Source organism: Fistularia commersonii, chromosome 7 (genome assembly GCF_037954325.1).
Source record: "Fistularia commersonii isolate RoL2024-O1a breed Wild chromosome 7, RoL_Fcom_v1.0, whole genome shotgun sequence".
Classification (NCBI taxonomy): Eukaryota; Metazoa; Chordata; class Actinopteri; order Syngnathiformes; family Fistulariidae; genus Fistularia; species Fistularia commersonii.
This window is the reverse complement of record NC_141290.1, coordinates 6,888,095-6,902,696: the sequence shown is the minus strand read 5'-3', so window position 1 is coordinate 6,902,696 and position 14,602 is coordinate 6,888,095. Positions and strand designations below refer to the sequence as shown.

At 50.6% G+C, this 14,602-nt stretch overlaps 1 protein-coding gene across 1 annotated transcript; it reads left to right on the top strand.

The window, feature by feature from the left end:
- Positions 1-2,632: 2,632 nt before the first annotated feature.
- nuak1b (NUAK family, SNF1-like kinase, 1b) lies at positions 2,633-14,303 on the top strand. Its single transcript, XM_086149424.1, has 7 exons — positions 2,633-3,686; positions 6,305-6,425; positions 8,808-8,959; positions 9,728-9,793; positions 9,873-9,992; positions 10,533-10,665; positions 10,752-14,303. The coding sequence occupies exons 1-7, from the start codon at positions 3,465-3,467 to the stop codon at positions 11,819-11,821; spliced, it is 1,884 nt and encodes a 627-aa protein (XP_086005550.1). The 5' UTR covers positions 2,633-3,464; the 3' UTR covers positions 11,822-14,303.
- The last annotated feature ends 299 nt before the right edge of the window (positions 14,304-14,602 follow it).

Here is a 14,602-nt window from a genome sequence, read left to right as displayed (position 1 = left end):
GGCCACCCACATTGAGCTGGGATATATCCAAGCTTTCTGCAGGGTTTCCTCCCCACTGCCAAGTGCTTTCCCCCTGGGCGAAGGCCGGGTTCCTGTAAATCATTTTTAGGAGAGCGGCCCAGACCTGCTCTGCATTTAACGGGTTATCAGACAACTGGGTTGTGAATTGTGACATATATAATTAAAATCTGACTTGGTTAATTACACTTGTGGCTTTGTTGTTGACTGTTGTGAATTTAGACGGTATCTTGTGCAATATCAGGATTAAAATTGTACCTTGGTTAAACGACCTCACTACGTCAGGTGAGATCTAAATATTCTACTAAATTCAACCCTCACTAACCCAAGCTTACTGTTCTGTATATTTCCTGTGCATCGTGTATTTGCAAGTGTATTTGCAGTCCCTATGTCCTCTATTGTAAGTCGCTTTGGATAAAAGCGTCTGCCAAATGCAATGTAATGTAATGTAATGTAAAAGTCAACTTGAGCATTATACGTATGCGTCTTGCTGTTCGGTGAAAAAAGCATTGCAGCATTGCAAAAAGCATTACATGAACTCCCTGACGTCTGTGCATTTAAAAATAACTTAATAATAAATAAATAAATAAATAAATAAAAATCACTAACCCAAGCTTACCGTTCTGTATATTTCCTGTGCATCTTGTATTTGCAAGTGTTATTTGCAGTCCTTATGTCCTCTATTGTAAGTCGCTTTGGATAAAAGCGTCTGCCAAATGTAATGTAATGTAATGTAATGTAACTTAAAATAGTTTGTCACTCATGCGAATACTGGTGTCCAGGGTGGTGCTGCTACCCTTTTGCCACCACAAGGGAGCAGTGTTGAAGCTTTTGCCCCACAATGCTGCTGGACTCCTGCTTGAGTTGTGAATTTCTGAGCATTTCTCAGAAATGCTACCAGGTGCTGTTGGCAACCGCAGGCCAAACCAGAACCCCCCAAGCCCTTATTTATGTTTTCTTTGTCTTAAACCAGGCATGCAGTCTGCTAGTTAGCCGTTGGTTGTCCTGTCAGGATGCACATATTTATTTATGTGAGGGTGGACAAAGCATTTAAATTCACCTATATACATGAAAACGGCAAATGCAATGAAGAGTAGATTAAGCATGGTAGATATTTAAATTCATCACAAACTGACGTGAGCTTCTCTCCGGCCAAATCATTTCTACAATCCGCCAAAGCACTTTTCAGGATTTTTGGTTGACAATTTAGATGGATTTCTTTTATCTGGTGCTAGCATCCTCCGGGATGAGATGATTTAGAGAAATGGACATCACTGTCACCTTGCAAGTTGATATCCCATACTATGCCGCCACCATGCCAAAGGTCAGAATTTGTGTGTTTTATAATCCCTTGAGCTTGTATCGGCGCTACATCCTGCAGGACTCTTACAAATCATACATCTCGCTCTGTCACAACATCACACTACCGCATACAAGACACTTTGGAGTGCCGAGTTGTCAAAGTGATTTCTCTTTCCCACATAAATATCTCTGAAACGTGGGGTCAAGTACTTAAATGTGAACTTCCCGTTCTGTGTTTGGCTGGAAATGACTCAGCTCGGCTGTAAATAAAAAGCCGTTTGGGTCGGGTGGTGGTGGCGGGCGTTAAAAGAGCCAGCGCGAACGCCTCCAGGTGACAATCGGTAGCTCGGTGCGGCTCCATGCGGAAATGTGCGACCCATTACATCGTCCCCTCTGAGATACGGCGTCTGCATTCGCCGCCGTTATGGAAGCCAGATGCAAATGAGTAAAGGGAGGGGGGGCGGCAGCGTCATGACGACGGGGACGGCCGGTGTGAAACTTAAATTGCCACGTCGTCAGCGAACGTTCATCGTTCCATTTAGACGGTTGGTTGTTCAATTGCAGGCCGAAGACACTGAGGCCCAGATAGCATGGTTAGCGCCAACAAAGTATGCACAAGTGTGTGTGTGTGTGTGTGAATGTAAAGCCCTAAATAAGTGAAGACCAATCACTTTTTCACTGGAATTACAAGCTTTCAATCATTCATTCATTTGTTCATTCTCTGCAAGGCCTCTCCCGCGCTCCGGATCTGTCAAACCTGCGCTCGGACAAGAGACGGGGTTCATCCTGGACCCGTCCATCCCAGGGACACAAACACAGACACATTCGCCCTCTCATCCACACACCGTAACGGTAACATACAACTATTCACCCTCACTCGAAGACGTTTCACTGTCACCCGAGAAACGAAGAAATTCGATTCCGGTCGCCACGACGAGAATTCACCTCCACCCAGAGCCTCTACGGACACTCATCCTCTCATTCACGCATCTGGACAATTCAGGTTGTCCAGTGCATGTGGGAGGAACTTGGAGAAAACCCCTCACTGGTGTACGAACAGCACGGAGATTTCCACACAGAAAGGCACCCCGTGGGAATCCAGCAGGGGACCTTCTGGTTGTTGTCACATTTATTGAAGTCAGCTGAGCAGAGAACAAGTCGACAAAAAGTGCTTAACTCGGGTTTTTAGGGTTCTCCCTCTAGTCTGAAGATTCATGAGGAACATGCAGGGTTCAATTACCCATCCGGAATGGGTGGATGGATCTGCTGCACTCGTCTGAGGGATGGGAGCACAAAGACGTGAGGAGGAGGTGGAGGTGGAGGAGGAGGAGGAGGAGGAGGAGGAGGAGGAGGTCCGAGAAGACCCCGCCCCCGGACTCAGATCCTCCCGCGGCTTCAGCCCCTCACGGCGGGGGAAGACAGAGGAGCGAGAGCGGATCCGCGGAGAACCGGTGATACACTAGCGAAGTGTGTGTGTGTGTGTGTGTCTGTGTGCGTGTGTGTGTTCGGAGCCGCCGAGAGCCACCATGGCAACGTCCGAACCTCCGGAGATGGAGTCCGACCCCCGCGCCGCCGGGCCCCGGAGCCGGCCGCCGCCGCACCGGCACACGCGTCCGGACGAGTGAGGGCCGCGCCGGGCCGCGGGCACCATGCGGGCCGCCCCCCGCCAGCAGCTTCCTCCGCCCTGCAGACCGCCGTCCCGCAGCCCGACGTGCACGTATCGATGAGCCGCACGTAGATCCTATTTATCCGTATCCGGAGGAGCGTCCGCTTCCGGCGTGCGACGTCCGGATCGTATCGATTATTGGCACTGGATCGATCAGTGAGCTGAAGCCGGTCGGGATAGCGCGGATCGATAATGTTTTGTTCTTTTTTTTTTTTGCTTCGGAGCGCGGATCGATAATGTTTTTTTTTTTGCTTTGGATTGACTGATAACACGGCCTGAGTGATCGGGAAGACAATGCGCAGCGATCGATCACCCGAGGCAATCCGGATATGCGCGTTGCCACGGGCGACGACGTGACAGCCAGTAATTTATTTATTTATTGTTAAGTCATTAAGTGGCTATTATCAGTTTATTAATAGATAATAAGGGGTGTTATTCCGTGGGTGGGGGGTGGGGGGGGTCTCCGCACACTTGCGGGATGGAAAGCGCACATCCGCGGGGGGCCAGCCGCCCGGAGGCCCTCAGGGGCCACCACGACCCGCCTGCACCCGAGGGGCCCCCAGAGGGCAGGAGGAGCTCCGGTGTGAAGAAGCACCACCACAAGCACAACCTGAAGCACCGCTACGAGCTGCTGGAGACCCTGGGCAGGGGCACCTACGGCAAGGTCAAGAAGGCCATCGAGAGGCACTCCGGCAGAGAGGTGAGTTTTCCCTTTCTCTTTGCTTCGAGGCCCCCGATCGGGAAGGCCCCTGCGGGGACCCGGCTGTGCGCTGCGACCCCGACTGGTCTCCCTGTCAGTCGCCGGCGTGCGAATCCAAGCTACCGGCCGATGCCCCTTACCCTTTCGGTGTTGTTTTATTTGTCCGCGTGAATCCCAGATGCCTCCTGACCCCCCGGGGCCAAACCTGGCAGAACATGGGGAACTTTCCGGCCCATCACAAGCAGGAAACATAATACAGCCCTCCTCGCCCTCCCCGGTATTTAAAAGTACTTCACTGCACATTAACGTCGGTGTGAACCTCTGACAGCCAATCGGGTGAGGCCATCCCGGTGTTTCTATGGCGACATGTCCGAAAACAAGCGCGCTAGGAATGATCCTTTCTTTTATAGCACACTTGCTTAACAAAGTGGAGGGCGGTGTGTATCCACCGGCATTCGCCTGAGCACGGGTTAGTTTTAGTGACGGCAGCGAGGCTGTCATCCAATCACATTGACCCCTGCACCTTTTACCTGGTCACCGACCCGTGCGTGTGTGTGTGTGTGAGAGTGTGTGTGTCACAGACAGGGGAACCCCGGCACCACAACAAGAAGGGCTGAAGGAAGCATATTAATATGAGCTTCGAGCTCCAAATGACATCATCTCTCAACAATGGGTTCTCTTGAGAGGCACGCGAGAGGGGAGAACGCCGACGTTCTCCTGCAGCCATTTAGATTCACGGCTGTGAGAATGCATGTTTAACCCCCCCCCAGACCACCCTCCCCCCCGTCCCCGCCCTGGACCCAACACATGACCATCTTGATCTCCGGCGGGCCTCAGGATGGATGAGCTTCTCCCTCATCTGCTTCAGTGGCCTGGGAAGGAGCAGGGAGAGGTCAGGCTCCAGCGAAGCGAAACATGGACCTGCACTTCAAACAAAGTCCTCCAAATAAGGCGGGGGGGGTGCGGGGGGGCTACCTGGCAGACGGCCGGCGTGGGCAGCGGGGCACGCCGGCTCACAGTGACTGACAGTAATGGGGATCCACTTGAGGACAAGTGCAGGTGTCGGTCTTTTCTCGTGGCCCCCCTCCTCTGGAGGACCCGCGGAGATACCTGTCTCTGGTCAGGGTCCTCGCCGCTCCCCGCATTTGCCATCCGGGTGCACGCAACTTTTATAGGCTTGCGCTCAATTGTTTCCCAAATCAGTAAATCCCTGATTTAGCATTGAAACCATGTGCGCTTTGTTGCGCCCAGCTTTTGGGACGGCGAGTATGCAAATAACGGCACGCGTGCTAAGAGACAAACAAGCCTTGCTAATTCCGACCCCCTGGAATCCATTTTGTTTATTATAGAATTGTGCCTTTTAAATTCTATGTAATCAAGGCGTTCTCTGGAAGCCAGACGCTCCGGTCTGGGGTTATTTTTATTGATGTACACGGTAATTAGCTTGGCACCCACCGCCTGCGGTTTCTGCCGCGTGGAACAAAAAACCCGGGCTCCTCGGACGAACTCGGGGAGGACAAAAGTTTAAACCAACAAATGAGCAGACTCTATAGAAGAGTGATCAAAGGAGATCCAGGACCGGATCCAGAATGTTTAGGCTACAATTATGCCGACATGTGCCGGACGGTATGCTTCCAATTGGTTTATTTGGAGTCGGCCGCCAACCTCTCGTCGGGTCTACGTCGGAGTTTCGAACCCGTCCCTTCGCCCCGGGGTGAAGAACGATAGAGACCTGATGAGTAGGTGTTGTTTAAGCGAACCCCCTCCCCTTGCATTGGACTCCCAACAGGCCCGCTCCTTGAAATGTAGGCCAATAGCCGGCTCTCCGTTCCAAATGCTAAAAATAAGTCCCAACTCAAGAAGGACTCCAGCAGGACAAGAGCTCCAACAACACATAGATCCCCAACGTGGAAAGGGTTGTAATTCACCGATGGACCCTCTGAAGTGCTGGGACGGGAGTGGTCATTGGAGCAAACCCAAATAGCGACTGAAGGTACAGAGCGGGCCTCTGCTAAAGAAAAACAAAGGCTCCGCGAGACGAGTGCGATGCCTATCTGCCTATGATTCAGGCCGGTGAAGACTAGTTAGAAGGTCTGAGTGGGGGGGGGGCTGGGTTGACCAAGAACACGGAGTTTACAAAGGGGAAGGTTTTCAGACTTCCCAGGTGTGCGGTTTGTACCGTACAGAAGACCAGAACGTTCTAAAGTTCACTGATAAGCAGATGAAGAAGCAATCACGATGGCGCACTCGGAGGAAGCCGTTTCCTTTCTCCTCGCGGGATTTCATCATTTATCTCTGATAAGGGCGGCGGGACATTGGTGAGCCTCACAGCAACAAGCTCGCCGGTTGAATTTCCACAAGTTCAGAATAAAGGTGCCTCTTAAACAGACATACCTGTTGTTTCCGCGCACAGATAAAAACAGAGTTCACCTGGATTTTCCCTGAACCCCTTCGACTTTCCGTCGAGTTTGAAATGTTTTCGTTTTGAACTTTTCAGTTCAGTGGTGTAGAAATTACCGCTGATGTGGAGCGTTCAGATCTCCGGTCACGTGGAGAGATGAAAATGCTCTCCGTCAAACGGCATCTGTGTTTCACGTTGTTGTTTCGCGTCTCCGCAGGTGGCGATCAAGTCCATCCGGAAGGAGAAGATCAAGGACGACCAGGACATGGTCCACATCCGTAGAGAGATCGAGATCATGTCGTCGCTCCGCCACCCGCACATCATCTCCATATACGAAGGTGAGAGTCTTGTCTTGCTTTGACGCCACAACAAGACCTGGACCGAAGCTCCGCGAGGTCACTCATGTCCTCCGCTTGGTCGGTCAAGTGAAAGTCTTGGTTTGTGTGTCTCTGGATGTCTTTCTGCATGTGTGTGTGTGTGTTTTTGTGAGTGTGTGTGGTGGTGGTGGAGGGATTGCCTCTCGCAAACATCTAAGAGGGGCTCATCTCTGGTCTTCTCTGGTCTTGATCTCGGGGCCAGACATCTGCTGACGCTTAGAGACGACTGCAGCTGGGATCCAGATTGTGATTGCAAACGTGTGTGTGTGTGTGTGTGTGTGTGTGTGTGTGTGTGTGAGTGTGTGTGTGTGTGACTTCTGTCCATGGGTTTTCTGTGGAGAGGAAAGGCCTTAAGCCTCCGCCCGGAGCAACGTCAACATATTCACTTCAGGAAGCCACTTTTTGAAATGTCAGAGCCCTGGAGTTGGGCCGAGGCTGCACACACACACACACACACACACACACACACACACACACACACACACACACACACACACACACACACGGGACTCTCTGAGACTTCCTATTGGATGCAAGACCTTTTGGTGCACCTCGGCGACGGGACAAATGGCTTGCAAGAAGCTCAAACAATCCCCATTGAATTCCACCAGCGTCCGTGGGCAATTAAAGTCCCGCTAGCGCTAGTCGGACCCGGTATGATTTGTAGCCCGAGGCTATTTTTAACGGCTCATGCAACTTTTCCGGGCGGAGAGTTGTGCGCTGAGGGCCCGTTGTTAGTTTTCAGAGTTGTTATCAGCAGAGCGTACGCGTGACAGACAGCCCTATTTGTTGCGGCGGGAGCGATTAGACCAACACGCCGCTGGAAAGTTGTACACCTTCTCCAGCGCTGAGCTCCTCCTTTGTGTTTTCTCCTTAAACACGGCATTTACTGTTGTGGCCTTCTTTTGATACATGTATATATATATATATATATATATATATATATATGTATATATGTATATATAAAATATATAAAGGGCCTCCAGATTTGTGTATCCGGCAACACCCCTCTTCACGAGACCCTGCTAAGTGCCTGGGTGGAGCAAAGCTAAACCAGATGTGTGTTTAAAGAACGATTCTCCTTTTTTTTTTTAACCACACCCTCACTGTTTCTGCAGTCATCAGCACGACTTCAAGCACTTTAAAAAAAGGGGGTCACGCTTTTTGTGCATCAGAATAGAACCCTCGACACCATTATTGAAAGTCAATTTTGGGCACAAATTGCTGCCTCCGGCTCAGACGGCGCTTGTTCCTGTTTGGAGAAACGCCTGGCTTATTATTTTTTTTGTAACGTTGGAAACCAGCTAGCATCTCCTGGTCTGAACCACGACTATCACAAAGGTTGTTTCCACCCCTTTTTGCGACAAAACACCCTCTTCGAAGTTTTCACAGGTCCAAGGACCTTCTCGGAAACTGCGTTCCCAACAGAGGAACTGGGGACCTTCAGCTCCTAGAACCATCCAGGTTCAAGCCAGCAGAGCAACATTTTTTAAAAAATATGTCACGGCTCAGCTGTTTTCTTGCGACCAAATGGACAGGAGCGACGAAGAGGTTTCCTCGAAGGGGCATCAACATGTGGGCCAGAATAAGTGTGGAGCTAGCTAACGGCTAATGGGGTTCTTCACACAGCAAAGCAGTGGAGGGAGAAGATAAAAACCCTTCGACCATCTGATAGTGGCTGGTAGTCCCTAGATAAGCTAGGCTACTTTCTTGAGTGTAATCGGCGCTGCGTAGTCCTGTCCGAAAGCGGCTAATATCTGGCTACGAGACCGGACAGCTGCACCGTGACTTCGGATTCAGTAAGACCGCAAATCTGGATGAAAAAAAAAATCTCAGAGCAAGAGTGATTGAAAGTGTCTTTGTGTACTAAAAGGAAGGGGGGTCATCCCAGTGTCGGAGGCAAAGCATCGGAACAATTACCGCAATTGCTAAAATGCCAAGCGGAGTTTGTACCAGTCGACGCTTTGATGTGGGAAAACTGGTGTCCGTGGAGACGAGCAGAAGGGATGTGATGTCATGCTGCGGTGCGGACGCAGCTGCAAGGGATGGCGGCCTGAGCGGCGCAGCTGCATCTCGGCGAAAGTGCCCGTGAAGCCGCAGTTTTCACCCGACAGATGCGGCATTAGCTCGTCTGGATAGCAAAGTGCCTTTTAGCTTAATCGTGTGAGAAGCGACAGAAATAGACACTTAGCTAGTTAGCTCCCCGCCTAAGACCATGTGAATGACGAGGATGCCGCTAATGCTAATTTTTGTGTTAACTCATGCTACTTCCCAGTATTATTGCCATTTTAACTATATGGTTTAACTATATTTTTGGGTATTTGATGCATGTTTCTCCCACAGTGTTCGAGAACAAGGACAAGATCGTGATCGTGATGGAGTACGCCAGCAAGGGCGAGCTGTACGACTACATTAGCGAGCGACGGCGCCTGAGCGAGAGGGAAACGCGGCACTTCTTCCGACAGATCGTCTCGGCCGTGCACCATTGCCACAAGGTGGGTAAACACATTCGGGATCTGACTCGTCCAGGCTTGTTTTTTCAGACCACAGAATGGATGTGTGCTCGTCTTGGCGCCCCTGTGTTGCAGATAGAACGCAGGCTGGTTTTAGCTCAGGCTTAAACTGAGATTACGGTGAGCAAAGCTCTGCTCTGCGGGCACAATGGTGGATTAACGGCAAAGCACTTCGCTTATCTTAGCCGTTATTCCAGCTGAAGTTCAGAGGTCCCTCTCGGTCACGCTCACTCCATCCGAACGGAGCCTCCGATGAAAAATCGCCTTTGCCAGCTTCGCCTCTCTATTGGCTGAGTTGTCAGACTAAGTCAGACTTTATTAATCCTGGAAAAAAAAAAATCGAGTGTGCTCCACACAGTGAAGAAATAGGAAATAGACAAAATGAGATAAAACAGAAAAAAAATTGAAAAATTAATGAGTGTCAAGAAATATCAATAGGCAAATGATAAATAAGATAAACAAAGCAAATACAATCAAAAAGTAGTTCCAGTAGTAAGACTGCATGGTGGGATTCAGTGTCATGTAGAAAACAAGCCCCAGCCCTCACTGAGCAGCAGCCAATGGAAGACGCCGTGCACAGTGCAAGACTTGGAGAGACTCTGTGTGTGTGTGTGTGTGTGTGTGTGTGTGTGTCTTTGCTCCTTGCATGTGATGTAATTTCAATTTCCTGGTCGTCATGAAAAAAAAACGCATTAACAGATGAATCACTCATGATTTTTAATTTGATGTTTTTTTCCCCGGTTCTCTTAGAACGGAGTGGTGCACAGGGACCTGAAACTGGAAAACGTGCTACTGGATGAAAACTGTAACATTAAGGTAACCCCATCACCTGCTTTTCACAGAAACCGTCTCCAGGCAGAGACTAATCACGAGACGTCGGTGGTATTTTTCGCAGATTGCTGACTTTGGGCTGTCCAACCTCTACCACAAGGACAAACTGCTGCAAACTTTCTGTGGCAGCCCGCTCTACGCTTCACCGGAGATCGTCAACGGGAGGCCTTACCGCGGGCCAGAGGTGCGAATAAAGCGGCACACCAGCAGTGTGTGTGTGTGTGTGTGTGTGAGTGAGTGTGTGTGAGACTGAAATCTCAAGGGTTTGTCCCTCCCGTTTATAATTATCATCACACAGGCGATACACAAGGAGGTGGGCCGGCTTTCCTTTCCAACTCTTTGATGGGATTAGTGTCGGTCTCCACACACACACACACACACACACACACACATACACAGACACACACACTCACACAGTGTGGATCCCTCCGCGTTTCTTTCGCCTCGGCCGGCAAAGATTGTAAACGCCGCTAATGGGCGTCGTCTCCAAATGGCTTTTTCGATTACATAAAACCAAAAAGGGGGCAGGGTTTAAATGTTCCAGTCGTACCGCTCAATTTGGCATAATTCACTATAATTTCCTGCAAAGCGCTAAATGCCGCAGTTGTCCGATGGCCATCGGGATTATAGACTTTCCCAGGCTTGCAAATGACAGTGAACGCGGCAAAATTGCCCAGCACAAGCGACGCGTTCTGACCCAGCTCCTCGCTCGTGTCTCCTCCAGGTGGACAGCTGGGCCCTGGGGGTTCTGCTGTACACCCTGGTCTACGGGACCATGCCCTTCGACGGGGGGGACCACAAGAACCTCATTCGGCAGATAAGCAACGGGGAGTACAAAGAGCCCGCTCAGTCCTCAGGTACGACACACACACACACACACACACACACATATGCACGCTCTGATTTAGGCGGGAGCGCTGACGTGACCGTCCTCTCCTCCCAGACGCCCGCGGGCTAATCCGCTGGATGCTCATGGTGAACCCCGAGCGCCGCGCCACAGTGGAGGACATCGCCAACCACTGGTGGGTGAACTGGGGCTGGAAAAACAGCGTGTGCGATTGCGAGACGCAGCGCGACCACGGGGGTTCGCCCATGCTGGCCCGCTTCATCGACTGGCAGAGCCGCGCCGAGCCGCAGCCCCAGCTTCTGCGCCAGAGGCCCAAGAAGGCCAAGAAGGAGAACGAAGAGGGCGGGGAGAGCCAGCGCGGTGCGGAGGACAAGCCGGGCCTGAAGAGGCCCAAGGGCATCCTGAAGACCCGGTTGGCGGAGGAGCAGCAGGCGGGAGACGGCGGCGAGGCGGAGCTGCGGAGGGCGGTGCTTCCCGAGCGAGCGGAAGGCGGCGAGGAGCTCTCCGGTCCACACCGGGAGGAAGAGGAGCCCGGCGCGGGAGGAGGCTCGCCGGCGAAGATGGCGCCCTCCCTGCCCAAGAAAGGCATACTGAAGAATAACCAGCAGCGGGAGTCGGGGTACTACTCCTCCCCGGAGCGAAGCGAGTCCACCGAGCTCCTGGGAGGCACCGCCATTTCCCTGCTCGCTACGTCGCCGCCCAAGAGAGTCACCGAGAGGAAGGGCATCCTGAAGCGAAACGGCAAGTACTCCACCTACAGCGGCCCGCCGTCGGCGGCGGCCGTAGCCGGGGTCCTCGGCGAGGCTCCGCCCCCCGGCGACTCGGGCCTGTCCCGCAGCCAGAGCCGCCCTTCCAGCATCGTCGGGGAGGACAGCTCCGTCCTGTCGCTGTCGCCCGGCACCCTCGGCGGCGCGGAGTGGCACCCGTCCGGCCCCCGCCTCCGCCCCAACATCCGGGCCTGCGTCTCCGCCGAGAACCTGCTGCACCTAGCCAACTTCAAGGGCTTCCAGGCCGCGCCGCCGCCGCTCCAGGGCGCCGTCTTCAGCCGCGGCGCCAAAACGAAAGACTCCCCAGGGGACAACGGCAGCTTCTCCCTGCTGGGGGACCTGGAGGACATGACTCAGGTGTACCAGCAAGCCCTGGACATCAGCAGCAACCTCACCTAGCAGACCTAGGAGGAAAAATGGGGGTGGGGGGGGGCTTGAAATGTATGCATGTGGGTGTGTGTGCGTGCGTGTGCATTGTGTGTGTGTCTATGTGTGTGTGTGTGATAGGTGGTGTTAACGACCAGTGTGTTACTGGGATACCTTCGGGGAATTTGTGGTTTTCCAAACAGGGCTGAAATGGAGATGAGTTGCACACACACACACACACACACACACACACACAGGTACACACACTTATGTGCGCCTGGCTTCCCCCCCCCCTCCCGCAGACTTTTGCTGTGTTCAACATGTTTACATATTCAGCAAAGGAGGCTGCAAATGCCAGAAAGCGGTGGTCTCCCCGCTTTTTTTTTTTTTTTTTTTTTTTTTTTAAGGGGGGGGGTTGGGTTCTGCAAAAAAAAAAAAAAAAGAAAAAAAGAAAGAAAGAAAGAAACAAACCAGGGTCTTGTTCCAAAAGTAACTGATGTTGCTGATTATTATTTATTGCTGTTATTTCGTTTTTTCGCTTTGGTTAAATGTGCCGAGCCAGTGCGCGCTGGCTGTTACTGGAAGAGCCCGAGGCTCCGACTCTTTGCGTGGAACTGACATATATAATTGATATACATATATATATATATATATATATATATACATACTCAGCATATATAATAACGTCTGCACATTTTAAACCTGTAGGCTATTATATCCTCATGGGAGCGTATGTCCTGTGTATGTGCATGATACCTGGGAATATGTAGGAAGTGCCTTCTTCGATCCATATATGGTCATTATGTATGTCACTTCCTGAAAGTGTGAGTGGGGGGGGAGCCGGGCCGACTCAGCATCAGCTGTCTTTTTATTTTATTTTATTTTTTTTTGTGAATGTGGAGCGACCCAGGGCCTTCGGTGGACACTTGAATAGCTTTACATGTTGAGAGGTCAAAGGTCGAGATCGCTCAAGCCCCTCCCTCAAGTATCGTAGCCGGCAGGGCGTGGGGGGACTGGATGGGGGTTCACCTTGCAGGACATTCAGAACAGGGCGCCGCTGCAGACGCCATCTCACGATCCTGGAATGCGCCTGGCTCTCTTCACCCCGGCGGCATCCAAGTCTCGAGACGGCCTTGATTAAGAAGGCCGTCAACGACGAGATACGCCAAAGACATTTTTTTTTTTGGCCCAAAAAAAGCACGGCGGCTCTTATGGACCCGCCGGCTCCACCTCCAGCCCGGGCCCAGGTGGGAGTCCCGTGCACGGCGGCTCGCCAAGCACAGTTAGCCGGTTTTCATCCGAGGGTTCGAGGAGGGAGGGGGGGATTTATAGTAAGAGTGAGATGTGAAAGAGCGAGAGAGGGATGTGCAGAAACACAGCGGAGGAGGAGGGGTTGGCCTGAAGGAACTAGAATGTAGAAGAACGGAAGAGAAGGAAGTGAGTTGAAGGAGTAGGCGGAAAGTTCTCATACCAAAGATGTAATGAAGCTTTGACACGAGGAAGTCTGTGGAAGGTCGTGCAGGAAAAGGCCCTGGGTACGGATTCTGAGGAAAGACAGGTCGCCTATTTTGTATTTGCATTTAATTGCCAACTGGATTTACAGTGATGAAATTATACTATGTTAGTATTTTCTTTTTCTTCTGTTTTTGATTTTTCCAAAATTAATAAGAGACTTTTTTTTTTTTATGTTGCTTTACGTTGTGGCAGAAAGATGCTTCCTTCCGCGAAGTAATCGAGTTTCTCTCCAGAAAAAAGTGACGATTTAATGTGAAATAGTCTGTTTTGAGGAGGGTAGAGGGGGGTTGGGGTTCCCCGACGTGTCGGTTATCCTGGAGCCTTTTTTTTTTTTTTTTAGGAAAGAAACAATTTTGGCATCATAAGATGACCCGGGAAATAGTATTTCCACCTCTTACCAAAGCAGCGGAGTCTAAAAACGCAGGGACGACATGAGAGGACAAGGAAGAGGGAAGTCAAAGCAGCGGAAAAAAAAAAAAATCCACTGACGGAACGTCAACTCTGCCAAACTGGAAATAACTGGTGCATATCTGTTAGTTAGCAGAACGTCTAATCATAGACTTGACTGGATATTGTTATGACAATATTAATGAATCAGCATTATTATTATGTTATTTAAGTATTATTTTTGTTATGGCTCATTACTACTTTTGCCATCACGTTGGAGTTTCTGTGGGTGTCAGGTGGACTGGAGGCGGTGGCATCTTTGTTCTTGTTTTGATAATGAAATTATTATTATTATTATTGTTATTATTATTATCGTTTTATACTTTGTATTTATTTGGTGATCAAGCCATTTAACCCGTGGTCAGAGTACTTCCCGTTCCCCTTGTAGCCGGGGGACAGCACGCTAAAGCCCCGGTTTGTTTTTGCGGACAGACTGGTATCATCTCATTGTCAGGTGTTTTTCCTGTGACGCGATGGAGCCCACGTCCGTTCCCAGTCGTCAGCAACAATGCACCTGTAGTACTGTAGCAGCTCCAATAAATGGATTCTCAAAGACGAGTGTGGCTTTCGCTTCATCTCCGCGACGACTCGCACGCAACAACCACTCCGTCGCAATTTCAGAGATGTCAGATACAAAGCTAGATAGATAGGCTTCATTATTATCTATTGTGTTTTTAGTCATTTGCCATATATGTGTCATAGACGTGCTTACACATAACAGTTTCTTATATACAGCCTTGTAAATATAGAATGAGATGAATATAAATTATATGTACATTATGAGATGGATATAAAAATATATGCAGAATGGTGGATTGGACATATATATATATCTATATTGGTAATGAAATG

What these genes read in the sequence shown, in the direction of transcription:
- nuak1b (XM_086149424.1), top strand. Translation starts at nt 3,465, where the DNA reads ATGGAAAGCGCACATCCGCGGGGGGCCAGCCGCCCGGAGGCCCTCAGG. An exon ending in CCGTGCACCATTGCCACAAG is followed by an intron (nt 8,960 to 9,727) that starts GTGGGTAAACAC and finishes CGGTTCTCTTAG; the next exon opens with AACGGAGTGGTGCACAGGGA. An exon ending in AGAGCCCGCTCAGTCCTCAG is followed by an intron (nt 10,666 to 10,751) that starts GTACGACACACA and finishes CTCTCCTCCCAG; the next exon opens with ACGCCCGCGGGCTAATCCGC.